Source organism: Copadichromis virginalis, linkage group LG7 (genome assembly GCF_057382275.1).
Source record: "Copadichromis virginalis isolate Kocher_CV1m ecotype Utaka linkage group LG7, C_Virginalis_male_GT1.1, whole genome shotgun sequence".
NCBI lineage: Eukaryota > Metazoa > Chordata > Actinopteri > Cichliformes > Cichlidae > Copadichromis > Copadichromis virginalis.
The window spans coordinates 22,044,418-22,059,805 of NC_140624.1; the positions used below are offsets into that span (position 1 = coordinate 22,044,418).

The 15,388-nt window shown below is 38.9% G+C and overlaps 1 protein-coding gene across 2 annotated transcripts in view; it reads left to right on the top strand.

Annotated features, from left to right (window-relative positions):
• The window catches only part of LOC146704988 (unconventional myosin-IXAb-like), a 159,606-nt gene that overhangs the window by 74,860 nt on the left and 69,358 nt on the right, over window positions 1-15,388 (top strand). For both annotated transcript variants that reach the window (XM_085462491.1, XM_085462492.1), the window contains exons 3-6: window positions 6,896-6,990; window positions 8,369-8,431; window positions 11,591-11,690; window positions 14,780-14,833. In XM_085462491.1, coding sequence (XP_085318617.1) covers window positions 6,896-6,990; window positions 8,369-8,431; window positions 11,591-11,690; window positions 14,780-14,833 — 312 coding nt within the window. The remainder of the gene's footprint in view (window positions 1-6,895; window positions 6,991-8,368; window positions 8,432-11,590; window positions 11,691-14,779; window positions 14,834-15,388) is intronic.

The following is a 15,388-nucleotide window of genomic DNA, read 5'->3' on the forward strand; positions in this document are numbered from 1 at the left end:
CAGTTGTTTTAGCAGCATTATATAATCTTGATTATATAATGGCTAGCTTAAAATAGCAAGCTCAAATTTTATTTCTAAGCGTTGGAGTAGGACTGACAAGAATTATTACACACGGGACGACTCTGGATGAACATTGCATTCTTCCTCGCTGCCTTTTTCACCAATGTAACAGCGACTTACACGGGCCTTTCTGAGCTCGAAATGCGCCTTAGGGTGCTAACTAAGGGCAGCTGGCACAGTTGATGTTACCCTACATAACAGGAATTGCACAGACCTCTGTTGCAGCCATTTAATAAACAAACCAATGAGTTTTCTGTTTGAGTAAATGAAACCACACTTTTAAAAAAAGAAGAAGAAATAAACAGAACATATAAATTGTTACAAAAATAAAACTTTATCTCACTTCTGTCGATTTTTCTTTAGAGGAAGTCCCAATCTTTGTGGTGGGTGTCGAAACGTTTTGTATGCAGGAACATCCCTGCTGACAGCATTAATGCTGTATTGCTTATGAAATAACAAGATGGGTGGAAATGCACAGAAAAGCTAGCTAATTTAATAAGATATATATATATATATATATATATATATATATACACACACACACACACACTAATTGTATTAATGGTTTGTCCGAGCTAGCTATCGGTTAGTAACTGTTGTCCTAGCTAGCTGATATTAATATTAATATAATCAGCTAACGTTATTTTGTGGTTCATTTTAGCAGTAAAAATTCTTATCTGGTGTTTATTAAGCTAGTGCACTCACTCTTATTATATTCTACAGACAAGAGGGTTGAGTGTGTGCATGTATGTCTATATATTTGCTAAGAGCCCATATTTTATTGCTTTTTCGCTTTACTTGTGTGTTAAAACACAAACATGTATCTGAAGTATTGTAAATCCGGTATATAGAATCATACTTTGTGACTGTCGTGTGTTTTCGTGAGAAAGATATGTTGAAAAAAGGTAATGTGCAAGCTCAAGAATTCAATCCATGTACGATAAATGCGAGGAGAGTTTGCAAACACGTGGGAACGTACATGTCACCACATGTTTTGAGATCAGCTATTCCACATAATGTATATAATTTTATTACACTCATATGTTTACAAATTAATTCCCAAAAGCTAAACATATGTTGATAATCATCAACATCTGTTACCCTAGGCAGTTTCTTTAGTAACTTTCATCCAGATTGATCAAGGCATCTCAGAGGAGTTCGGGTACATACATGTGCTATGATCATTATAATAAGATTGGCTTCTCCTTTACCTAAACCACCCCATGTCCTTTCTCCTCATGCTTGCTGTTATGCGGTGGCCCCTTCTTTGCTGTGTGACCTTTGTGTGTAATCACACAAAGGCCTACCTTGTGTGATTACATAACCGCAGTCCTCCTTCTTCCATCCTCACCTCTTTTTCACTCCCAACCTTTCTTTTTCCCAGAAAAGGAGAGCTCATCCCATGTGTCCAGAGGAAAGGACAGAAAAAGAGTTGAAGAGTGCACAAGAATTGGGGGAGTGGATTCAGAGGACAGAGGAAAGTTAAAAAGAGAAGATGAGATGCAGATGAAGCAAAGATCTTATTGCTTAACTTTATTATGTAATTTAGAGTCTTTGATGTTTTAGAGATAAACGGTTTATTTACATTTGATCCAAGCAGTCTGGGTTAAATGTTGTCATCTGTTTCTTGAAGTGAATTTGGTGCGTCTCTGTGTGTGTGTGTTTATACTAGATGTGGTTAAAGACTTAAGGAGATTTTAAGCTCTGCCTGTGTTTATGTTTGCACATATTGAGCGTAACAACGACGCTGTAATTTTAAAAAATTTAACCATCGTGCTATTTTTTTCTTGTATGAGGACAAAACTGTCATACACCAAACATCACATCTATATATAACGCGACATACAAGCTTTTTTGCAATATACATGAAACTGTTTCCCGTATCTAATTTTCCCCTCCTGTTTACAAGCAGTGCATTGATCAGCAGGAACATCCAGAGATGAATAAAAACACACATTTGCATACACATACACACACTTGCACAATGCTGTCATTTGACACTGCCGCAACCACCTGGTCGGCTGCATGTGCGTGCGTTACAACCTCGTCTGCACAGCTAGAATAAGGGCTGCATTGAAGCTATCCCCAACCACAGACACAAATCCTCACACACACACACACACACACACTTGCACAGATATGCTGTTTTTCCCAGCCTGCCATGTAAAATCGAGCTGCACCTGCTTGCAGAGGAATGCAATGTGATGTCATCTCAGCTGTGAGTGAGGGGCACTTACCGCTGAGGGGGGGAAAAAAAGAAACTCCTCTGGGCTTATGAGTAGCCTTCTGGAGGAATCCACACAGCATGAAGTCATCCTGAAAAACTGTTTTCGGGGTATTTCTGCTGCTCCAGATGTTGTTAAACCACACGTCATACAGAAAATCAACAGTGTAAGGATGGAGGGGATGAGATGGACACAAAGTTAAATAGCGCTGGCATCATTTTATCTGTGCATCACTTTGTTTGTAGTGAATTTGCCCGATGACTTTGACTCATTGCGACTCATGCTTAATTCATCAGTGTTCATTGTTTCAATTTAGTACAACAGAGCTAACAACCCACCAAAACTAACGGACTACATCTCTTCATCATGCTAATGTTATTAGCATTTTAACCTTTAGAGGGAACATATTTGGCACAAGAAAAAAAGCCTCCATGTTTTATTAAATCAATATGAAGAAATGTCTTATGTTCATCATTATGGTTGGCCTAGAAAGTAGATAAAGAACTTGTACAAATATAGGCTAGTAGCATGCTTAAAGAAGATCCAATTAAACAAAAAGTAATGATTGTTACTAATAACAAGGAAAACAGGGATTTCGTTCCATTGGTTCATTATTCATAATTGACTCATTCATGAAAACGTTTCTCTCTTAAAACTAAAAACTTGGGGAATTGAAACCATTTTCAGTCATTTGAAGCACTCACTGCTCCCTGAAACACAGAAAGCTATCTAATGGAAGCTAGCCCAGCAGTGGTTTTGGCACGTCTCCACTTGTTTTTCATAAACTAGGTCACCTAATGATTTTTGAAAGTGTACGAGGAAATACTGTGGCTCTGCTGGGAAACAAGGGAAAGAAAGTAACAGAGAGGGAGAAAGCATGTTATTAGAATTGGTATCCAAACCAATTTTAGCCATCGCTTTGAGGAAAGGCTTGACATGCTAATTACCATCCTAGCTCCCATCTCGCCCCCACTCCACTTCAACATATAAAATGCAAAATTTCATCCCAAAATAGGAGAACCACTGCTTGCTTCCTCAGTGCTTGTAGAGCACGGGCTTTCTGCAGGAGTGGAGAAAACAAGTGGCTCCTAACGTAATGTGACAGCATGGAAGGACCCGCCAGGGCTACCACAGCACATATGCATTCATTAACATATTGTTAGAATGACGCTTGGACTTAAACCTACACACACGCACACAGTGTTATAGCTGGATTAAGCCTTGGGCTCAGCACATTTGCTTCGGCATAAAATGTGACATATTGCCGGGAAGCAGTGTATCTTTCATTTGTATAAGTGGACGCTGTGGTGAGCTGCTTTTAACACATTTAAGTTGTTTATTTCTGTACTCCATATGGTCCCACAGGCTATGCACTGAAGGCTGGGGTTAATTCAGATTATGTTGAGTCACTTTGGATTTTCAATTCAAATTCAAATTTGAGGCCAGATTTACTAACATATTGCACCAGCACAAACCTTAAAAAAAGGTATTGTTGTTATTTACAGAGAGCACAGTGAAAAATTAGGTGTAAGATGTGGGAATACTTTTGCAACATATCCTGTTCCTGTGTATTTCTGGGAGTTCCTTCCTCAAGGTGCAAACTTTAGGGAGGCAAACAATAAAATCAAGCGTGCAAACTGATTTACAAATGTTTGTGACATGCAATTTACTGCTAAATGCACCAATAACGCCAAAGAAGCCTGTCTAATTTTTGGTGCTTGATATTGAAATGAACTGACTTATATATTCAATCAAATAAATGCTTCTTGTATTTTGACAGCATCCGAAGAAAACAATGTGATAAAGTATGACTTAAGATATTTTAGTCCTCGCTTGTTCAACTGGTTGCATTAAACTAATTCCCCTCCTTTCACAGCATCTTTCCTTATCAGTCTTTGTTATCTGCCCGGCAACAACAGAGAGATTTTTAACTAAAGTAGGTCATCAGTACATAATATAACCAGTCAATATTTCAAACACTTAGAGTAAATCTTATATTATCCCTCTAATAATTTAACAGCTTTATTCATTTTTTGTTTTCCCTTCATAGGTGACAGTGGAAGCCTCTTTTTTTCTCATACCTGTGAAACTGTTGTTTAAATCCAGTTCGGAGTAAAACTAGGTCACAGTTTGCATTTGTATAAACATGACAGGAAGTTTTTAAGTCGCTGTTGGTTTCTAAAAAAGAAAATGAAGATTTCTCCTGTTTAGGTCCATCCATCCACCCCAGCCTCCTCCTTGTCAGGGATTGCCACCTTTCTTTTGCTATTGACTTAAAATGATTTTTAATTATTTATTTACTTTAAATTAAAATGTTCACAAATAGTTGCTGGTGCCTTATTTTACCTCAAATGCACAAGACTTAAATGTGCTTCATTTGAAGCAGACTAGTATCAAAATATCTAGTTTCCTTGTTTATATTTATAGCACTCTAATGATTAATACTGTACTGCTAATCTTTCTTTCCCGATAGAAACCCTTCATTTCTTAATAGGGCTTTTATTTTATATCATATGACTACTGTTGTGTCCCCTCCCCCGTGTTTGTTCATGTTTACCAGACCCCCTTCCTGTCTGACTTCAAATTGACTACCGGTTGAGGAAATACGGTTTGCTTGGGGGCTTTGTCCGAAACAGTACAGTGAAGACAGGAAATTAGAAAATAAGATAGCGGGGCATGGCGTGGCAACAAAGACTGTCTCTGTTTTATTTACTATTTATTAATAAATAGTCCAAATAAAGTTAAGGTTCTTCTTGATTAGCTTAGTTTTTTCCTTTTTTTCTGTCTCTGTTTTGCATCTGTTTTCTCGCTTCGTCTCCTCGCGTTCATACATTGAGCACACACTGATGCAGACACGAACATATAGACGCACACGCGCACAGACTAATCATAGCGTGTGTTTTCCTGTGCTGTGGTCGCAGCAGGCGTTGACCATGAAGCAGAGTTCAACAGTAAATCATCCAGACTGTGCCGCCCTGCTTATTAATCTCTTTCAAACATAAACAGAAAGCACACGCACAAACTGCGTGGGGCTTAGCACATGCATGCAAACAGATGTGCGACGGGCAAGTGTCCTTTTCACATACATCGTACCAGTGCATTTATCACTTCTTTTTGTTAATGATTGTGAGTGACAGTTTCTGTTAGGGCTGCTCACTTCAATCATTTCAGGAAGTGGATTTTCCCCCTTCAGACTTTAAACTGGAAGTATTTCCCACAGCAGAACGATTGAGGATGAACGCTCTGTCATTATCATTCTGAATTGCAGTTTCGATTTACATTTCGGGAAATCAAAGGAGATCTCACTGCCAGTCCACTCTCCGCCTTTGCCTCCTTTTAGTTTTTTTTGGTAGTTACCATTGTGTGTCAACCACTGCAAGACTGGCACACATTAAAGACCAACAGGGGTCTAAAAGATGGATGTGCAGGGGAAGCTGTTGCTTGGTATGAAAGTGAAAGGCCTGGAAAAAGAACGACATCAACCTTACTTAAACCTTGTTTTGTTGCTTCTTTCTTCGGGCTGCTTTGTCCCGGTTGGCTCGCTGAATGTGTGTCAAGTTCTGTTTTTAAATGAATCATCACAGAGATCAAAGCCTGATTCTGGAGCAGGGTTTTACTTTTTATTAACCGTGTTATTCCTGAGCTGTAGTATTCACCCAGAAGCCACAATCAATTATCCGACGCCCACACCGTTCTCCCCCGCTCCCCTTCTCCCCCACCCTTTTACTCTGCTGGCTTTTATGAAGTAATTTATCATCGCTCCAAAATACTGATTGCATCAGCCGGAAAATTTACCGTTGCTACCACTTTATCCTCTCTGAAAAATCTTCTTATTTTCTGCCATATCTTTATCTGTGGGCTTGTTTCCTTCTTTTTTCTCTTTTCACTTAGTTTTCCCCATTTTTTTCTCTTTTCATCATGTCCTCTCTCACAAATGATCATCCCTTCTTCATACTCTTTTGGTCTTTTTTGTTTTGTTTTGTTTTATGTCTGAGCTCTGTCTTCTTTCTTGTCCCTCCCTTTCGTTTGTATCTCTGTGGTGCATTCCCTTTCCTTGTTGCCTCTCCTGTTGCCTCTCCTCTCCTCTGCCTAACTAACCAACCCAGCGAGGCCCATCAGACTGCTAATGAGAACCTGAATGAGTCCTCCAGGGGTCTCTAATGATAGTTTCTCTCTATGTGTGTGTGTGTGTGTGTTAGCAGAAATGCCCACAGACTCCCACAAGCAGTGACTGTGTCTGTTTTCAGTGTTGCAGTGTTTGCCTTCAGAGGAATTTGGCAGTTTAGTGCGTGACTGACGTGTCTGACTGTGAGTTTTAACTGCGTGTTTGTGTATTTGTGTGTGTGCCCCTTTTGCAGGCCCCTTCCTGTGCCTCATGGCCTCTGTTACAGTGCTGTGATTGGTAGCTTTCCCTTCATATGTCAACATATTTCAACATATTTTTTTTACTTTTCTTCAGAGCTGGTAGATATAACATCTACTGAAATCTGAATGCTAACCCTAACCTGTTGATACTTGGTTTATCTTACAGGTGTAAACTGTTAATCATAGCTTGCCAGCACCTTGTACCTGTGCGTGCTGATATGTAATCCTTTCTGTTTTCTCTTCAGGCCTTTGGGAATGCTAAGACGGCCCATAACAACAACTCCAGCCGCTTTGGGAAGTTCATCCAGGTCAACTATCAGGAGAGTGGCACAGTCAGGGGGTGAGAGATGCATGCTGACATATAAAACACATCTATAGAAGCCATATCTAGAGCTGGACCGATATTATTTGCCAGTGTATCGGCATTTATGAGACAGAGGGCGCTCTGCAACTTAGCTGTTGGCAACATGTGCTTGGAACACCACAAACAAAACAACGAGCTGATCCGAGCAGAGTCGGGCAGTGCATCAAGCGATCCACGACTTTTGACAATAAAACAAGATTACATGTCCTCGCTGTTTAAAGGAAGCAGCCGAAAGTAGCTTATTGTCATATTGTGTTAATAAAGAGTCATAAATTACTACATGCATGAAATGTTAGTTAAAAGCTTTTTGTTTAAAACAACAAAAAAAATATTGGGCCATTTATATGATTTTAGAATCATAGGCTGCTGGGGGATTCCCATGATGCATTGAGCATTTCTTCTTCAATCACCTTTCTCACTCACCATGTGTTAATAGACATCTCTGCATCAAATCATTACTTGTTATTAATCTCTGGCTCTCTTCCACAGCATGTTTTTTATCCTGTTTTCCTTCTCTCACCCAAACCGATCACGGCAGGTGGCCCCGCCCCTCCCTGAGCCTGAGGAGGAGGTTTCTTCCTGTTAAAAGGGAGTTTTTCCTTCCGACTGTCGCCCAAGTGCTTGCTCATAGGGGGTCAAATGATTTCTGGTTTTTTTCTCTGTATGTATTATTGTAGGGTCTACCTTACAATATAAAGCTCCTTGAGGCGAGTGTTGTAATTTGGCGCTGTATAAATAAAACTGAATTGAATTGAATAGAATCACCAAATATTGTTATCAGTCTTAAAAATCAATATATCGTTCCAGCTCTACTAGATACACATTTCATGTTGTTTTACTCGTTTTTTGTTTGTTTTTTTAATCAAAAATTTGTTTTGTTTTGTTTCTTATTTTTGTCTGTCACTTTTGGTCAACAGCTTTTGTTTTTAAAGGTGTTATAAAAATGAATCTGACTTGAGAAATAATTTAATAACAGATATAATAGCAGAATAATGCCTACAATTTATGTATATTATTATTATTAACTTTATATATCTCTTAATATTGTGCTATGATTTATAAATATAAACATGTAAGTTACAAAAAACAACATTCAGCCATTATTGACGTGCGATTATGTAAATTCTCATTTGACAAACTATTAAAAACCACAATTCAGATAATTATACCTCTTACCTCTTCCTATTGTCTGCTAATCTGTTAAAACGCCCTGTTTAGGATGAGTATGGCAAAAAAAAGCACATTCAGTGTCCATGTGATATTGAAACATTGTTCATTTCTGATCATAATTACAGCAGCTTGTTCTTAAATTACTCTTGTGACTTAGTGCGGCTGCATTTATGTTTATTTCCAGCGCATACGTAGAGAAGTACCTGCTGGAGAAATCACGTCTGGTGTACCAGGAGCACAATGAGAGGTGAGTGCAGATCACATATTGTTTGTTTGTTTGTTTGTTTGTTTTTCTTCTTCTTTTTTTGCTGGATAAACCCATACAGACATCATTAGAAGATTTGTCATCTGCAGCACTTGGCTCACTTTCCACATTGTTTCATCAGTATGGATCGCTGTTTTATCACACCTAGAATGACTCAGCAGCAGCTCTCATGCTTTTGAATGTAAATAACATCTTGTTAATCAGAAAGAATCCAAGTCTTTGCTTTGTGTGGATTTAAAATCCATCAAAAATAATCTGTTTAACTTTGACTCCACCTTTAACGGAAATCCAATTTTTCCTGTGAACATTTCTAAAAGGTGAAAATAACGAACTTCAATAAGCGCAGCTAGAGGTGGTGCAGCCATAAATAATCTAAATATGATACATGAAACACTGAGACACTTCCACTTGCCTGAAAGCTAAGATCTTAAATGCGTATCTTTTCGCTCACATGCTCTTTGTCTAAGAAACTCAATGCTGAAATAGTCTTCATTTCCCCTGCAAGGATATATCAGGTGGCCATCTGACTGAAACCTCTGCCCTTTGTTTAACTCTCAGGTTTTCCTCTGAGTTTAGGCATTTATTGACACAGAATGGGACAAATACTGTGATACAGATTTCGAGATATTACATAAGGAGTCATATTTCCTGTCCAGTATAACAGTGTAAAACTGTCTATTTTTACTTTTTATACGTATAAACACACTCACATGTGTATGAAGAACTCATCTACCTGACGTTGGGCATATGCACGCACATGCACGTGTCTCCACCTGCACCCACATCCTATAAATAGCTTTACTTGCCTCAGGTAACACAGAGACACACCCTAACAGTTCATCATATCGCTCCCAGGTGACAGTAAAAAAAAAGCCACTGATCCCACCAGCATAATAGCTTCATGCGTGGGGAGGAGGGGAACTGTCCAACAGTCATCTAATCGCTCTAACCCTGACTGGTCTGGGCTTTTTGTTTCATCCTGATGACAGGCTCTGGCGGCCATATTGATAGGATAGAAATTAAAGTCAGGACCTCCCAGACGGTTCATCCTTGAACCACAGAGGTGGGGGAGAAGGATGATAAACTGCAAACTATCTTAAATCTTAAAGTCGGTTCAGTGGCAGGTTGCCTTTGTACGATCCCACCGGAGAGGAAAAAGCACTAGGGAGTGAACTAGCTGAACTTTCCAGGGATACTGTTGGGGCTTAATGACTCTGCAGAAACTACAAGGGAGGGGGCTTTACTGTATTCAAGAGCCGTCACGCAAATCCCAAGTGTGGATACTGTTTTTGCTTGTTGGTATTTTTTGTTATTGTTGTTATCTTATAAGTTGCCCCTGTTTTATGTTGTCTAACGCATTGAATGAGAGACCCCATTTTTCCCACATTATTTTCTTCTTCCTGCCGGTTAAATGCAGAACTGAATTTAAAATTCTTCTCCTCTCATACACAATCTTGAATAATCAGGCCTTTCTTCTGTGGAACCAGAAGATGATTTTGGAGACATGCACCCTGGAATCTTTCGTGTGGAATCACAAATGAACTTAAACTGAAGATTTAATACTTAATACAGTGTTCAGCTGATAGCCTCCCATTTATGTTTCACTGCTTCATTCAGGCATTCAAGTCATTGATTGGTGTATTTGAATGAGAGCCTGATGGATTACATAAGTTTTCTGGGCAAAGCCATGGTACCTTACCTACATGAACTCTGCTTTTCTGGTCTTACAAAAATAAAAGCCCAAAAAAGACTGAAAGCAGTCGATCACGAGGTTTGCTACTTGATACTGTATTCTGGTCAGCGGTTAGTGTGAAGAAAAACTCTGTGGCAAAAAAAAGGTTGTAAAACAGTTCTTTGTGGAAGGTCAGAAAGAATAATTTGGGGTTGAGTGCATTTGTTTCTTTTGTATTTACGGTTGCGTTCAGGGAAAATGACGAGTAACCTTTGCCCTGTAACAGCTGGATTCATTAAGCAACTTTATCTGGATTCATCTGGATAACTCATTACTGCCAAGTCCATGTATTATTTACCAAACCTGTATATATGCAGTTCATGAAGCTCAGAGTAAAATATCGCAATACTTTGGAATCGGATGTAGAGATTATGTAATAGCATCTTTTATTTGAGAGGTGCGATGATAGAAAACGTGAGCTTACAGGTTGGGAGTCTTTAATATCCTCCGTGGGTTTTATAAGTTTCCACCACTCCATCAAACAGTAAGTGTCCCTCTGCAGAGAAGGGAAACTCGTTTCCAGCTGTAATAGAATTACCTCTCAGCGCACTGGCCAAAGCCCCAGCCTTTGTCACGGTTAATCACAACTCGTTACCTTGAGCCCACACGCCACACTGCCGCTTTGTTTGTCTTGAAATGTGAGACCGCCGGGTCAGAGGGGTGACTTATCTGTTACATGTTGCAGGTTTGTTTTAAGAAATGTTCCGCAGATAACGCGAAAGGAGTCTCCTCCTCAGGGGCCGTTTCGGCACAGCGGGGAGATATGAAAGCTGCTGTCCTTAGTTCACCTCTGAGGAAATTTAAAAGAAATTAATACAAGAAAAATAAATCTTTTTCTTTTTTTTCCTTCTTCACCGTCTAACTCAGGAGTATCAAACATAAGGCCCAGGGCTCGGAATCGGCCTGGCAAGAACTCCAATCCGACCCACTGGATGCGTTTGGAAAATATAAAGGGGGGCATAAATTTTAGACTGTAATCAAGTAATAGATAAACACTTAAAACAAAGAAAAATTCTTGCTTCTTTTCAGTATTTACTACAGACATTTCTATTTTTGTACGTGTCCACAGTTAAATAATAATTAACAAAATCGTGCTGTTTTAAAACTACAGGACAGTCAGGCTTTTTCTGTAATTTTACACATATATTTCTTACAGTTTAAGCACATTTATATCAGCAGCAATTCTTTATCATGTACAAAAACTGACATATACAGTTGAAAAATCACTTCTTTTTCTCATACTGAGGTATCCAAGGGATTAAACGTACAGTTAAACTTCTTTACACTGACAGAAATGGGATTTTCTCCAGTCTGGCCCACTTAAGATCAAAGTGAGTTGGATGTGACCTACGAAAAATATAAAGAAGTTTGACATCAGTGCTCTAATGTGTTTCTGTGTGTTTCTGTAGGAACTACCATGTGTTTTACTACCTGTTGGCTGGAGCCAGTGAAGAGGAGAGGAAGGCCTTCCACCTGCTCAAACCTGAGGAATATCACTACCTCAACCAGGTCCGCACACAAAAACACACACGCCCAAACATAGATACAAATAGCAAAGTGGGTGCTGCTTTCTAGAAAAGCTTCACGTTATTCTATTATATTTTATTATCTGGCAAGTCATTCAAATCCAGTTTCTGTCTGTTAAAATATGAATCGATTAAAGCTCCAGCAGCACTTGAAATGTGAAGAAACAGCTTTATTAATTTGACTGATAAGCTTTGGATAAAGGCCTCAATTTGGTTCATCACCAAACAGGTTACAGTGAACATTTTAAACAGCTTACGTAAAACAACCAATCATATATGTCCAACTTAGACAGTCATCAGTGAGGCACGAATAAGGATGGAGTGAGCACGTGCTTGTGGTTTAATGCACATCATTGCCAATGGAAACCAACACTGGTTTTAGAATATCTCATTGCCTGCTATATTCAGTTTACATGTAGTAAATAGTATGTAGTGTGATCAGTAAAATGCGTGATCTTATATTAAAATAATAATATAACTGATGGCATTTTGGGAAAAAATTAAAAGACTTTTTTTTTTAAATTACACATAAACAGCCCATCAAAATGATACAACTATGAAATATAAATATCTAACATGAACATCAAGTAACCTTCCTCACTTAAGGCAGGATTATCCACAAATCCTAATTTACCGTAGCCTAATGCAGTACTATAGCACTATAGACAGAAATATGTCTGTAGACTTTGTCAGGATGTATTTATTATCAGATATAATCAGATATATCCGGACCTCTAATTTAAAACAACAAAAATTCAGATATAAACAATTTCCAGATGAGATAATGAGTTACAAATGAAGACACAATCATTATAGCAGGGATGGGAAGCTTGAGTCTACAAAGATTTTAAACTGATAGCATGTTAACCGATGCACATCAAAGCCTTTTTTTAAAAGATGTAGGGCAAAAAAATGCTAATTTTATGTAAATGATTCATAAAAAAAAGCAAATATTCATCCCAAATGAAAACCGGGTTAAGTTATTATTGATTAGTAAAGCTGAAAAATCTCTGCTGGATCTTATTTACTCACTTAACTCAACTGGGACACATACATATCTTTGACTGCCAGAAATTCAACTCTTTTTCTCACATGTATGTGTGGCCGAGTGTGCATACATGCCTGGTCACATGCCAAAAGCCCCCCCCCCCCGTGTGTATCTTTTGCAGTACATCTGTGTGTTTTGGCAGCTGATGTGTGAGGATTCATATTCCCTCATGCCATGAAGGTAGCACACTGGAAAGATGAAAAAAAGATTCTCTCTCCTCATCTGCCCAAAAAATAAAATTTTTCTCCCCCGTTCTCTTTAATCTCCCCAACAACAACAGCAACAACAACCCCCTCTTGTTAGCTGCCAGCTTACTTTGCAGCTCTGTTTCCATGGCAACTGCAAAACTCACGACTCAGTCTGGCGCTGACGAGGACTCACGCAGAGGCTGCCGGCAGTCGTGTAGTGGTGCGCACTTACGCACACGCCGATGTCACAGAAGAGCAGAGCGATTGTGCGTACTTAGCTCTTTGTGTTACTCTGTGTTTCTCGGTGGATTTGACTGAAGTACATTTGCTCAAATACTTCAAAGCTGTGCCCCCTCTTTACTGTGCAGTGCACTTAACTTACTGTGATTTTGAGAGTGTAGATCTGCTGACTGAAGCCAGTGTGAAAGTGCCTTAAACATCAGTTCTTTCAGTGGCCAGAAAGGGATGTCTCCTCTGCTTGCAACAACACCACTGGTTTCCTTATAAGACGCCTACGAGGAAACCTTTAGTGTGCAGAATTGCTACTTCCAGGTCGTATTGAGCAGAACACAAAGTTAATTTTGTGGATTTAACTGGTAAATTTTATGGTCATTGAATCAGAACGGAAAGCGATCCAGGATATTGTCATCAGCTAACAATCTGCTGCTAGCCAGTCTTTTTTGGTGAGTCTTGTTCCTCAGCTCAAGGCTTCCTAACTAGACTTCATTTACCACTGAGTTACATCGTGGTGGCTATGTCTGTTCTGTATGTCTTAGCACGTGTCAGTCAAAGCAGCAACATTTCATAACTTTAAGACTTCACAAAATCTAAACTATTGAGTTCCAGTGGTCTATCCGATATCCCTGTGTTGGTATTGTTCCTATATCATCATAACAATGCTGGTCCAGGATCAGCATTGCAACTGACCAATCACTTTATCTGAACAATTAGTTGGCATTAGCCAAGAAGTTAGCTGATGCTAACACGAGTAAATTTAGCTTATAGCAAACCTTACTCAGTAATATATTTGCTACACTGCTAATTATTAAAGAAAACACTTGTTTACTTTTTGTTTTAGAAGAGAGTTTTATATAAACAGGCATTTTTCCCCTTTTTCTGCCATGTTGTGATGTCAAGGCTAAGACATCACAGCGTAGTTTGTCCATCCACGATGATCACTGCAAATGACAATGTTATGATGGTATGGGATACCATCATAACATCATAACGGATACACTGTCCCAATGTTAGGAAGGGTGTTTTTGACACTTGCACACTGGATTAATTTCTGCTTATAGCTTTAGTTACTAATTCCTTTACTGATTGTGATTTACACATTAGAAGGTGTTGCAGTGTGATACAGATTTAAGCTTAAAGTTAATGTTTAGGATAACTTAGGATAAATAAATCACTAACTTAACCAGTCTGAATTTTAAAAAAAGCAAAATGATTAAAAACACAACTATAACATTAAGGAATCAACAGCATTTATCCAGTTGTGCTATGATAGTATTGTAGTAGTTTTAATTTAGATAGGAAACGCTTTCAAAATTGTAATTAATTAATATTTGCCACTACTTTTACTTACATAAAATATCTAACTACTTTTTGCACCACAGATGGTGTGTTTTTTTTCCAATGCCAAACCCTGATGAGGTCATCGGGGTTTCATTTTCGTGACTCTGTGGATGTGTGTCTGTTTTCGTGAGATTCTTTTTCTCCCCTCACGTCTTAACAGTATGCGTCATTGCTTCCTCAGTCTTTTTAAAGATTGCATTTTCATACTGTACGTATGTGTAACTCAAGCCTTCTTAACCCGCTCTGCCTTACTTCCAGATGACAAAGAAATCGCACAAACTCTACTGGGACAATTACTATGAGAGTGAGCTGGTCAGTATCGTGTGGATGACAAGCTGTTTGTGTACGTCTGTGTCCATGGGTGTGTCGTGGTACACTGGGTTTTTGGTGCCAGTCTTAGTCTTGTTCTTTCTTGGCTTTCCACACCCGCCCGCTTTCAGTGAAAAAGATGGAGGCGACCTGGGCCGACCTCCGCCGGTTGTGCTCTAAAATGTTTAAAGGGATTCCTTAGTGTAATCTTTTGACTGTATTTGGCTGTTCCGTCTCAAGACGTTTGCTCTTTGTACTTTGTCCAGTAACTCAAGGTTTTTGCCTGTTTTTCAAAGTAAATGAATCTCTTTCTCTCGTTTAAAAAAAATAAAATGACGGGTGACGACATGCTTATTAACAGTATTCGGACAATAAGGCATCCCTTTAAACTTGTCCTTTGGCTTTTGCGTGCTTTGCTTTTGGGGAATAGGTGACAAATTCAACACTACCATCTTTAAAGGGAAGGTTCAGGATCTTAATGTGAGTATGACAGAAGTTTTGCAGTTTTGGTTTGTTATCACAGAGCCACAAAAACTGCTGATATTGATAGCATCGATT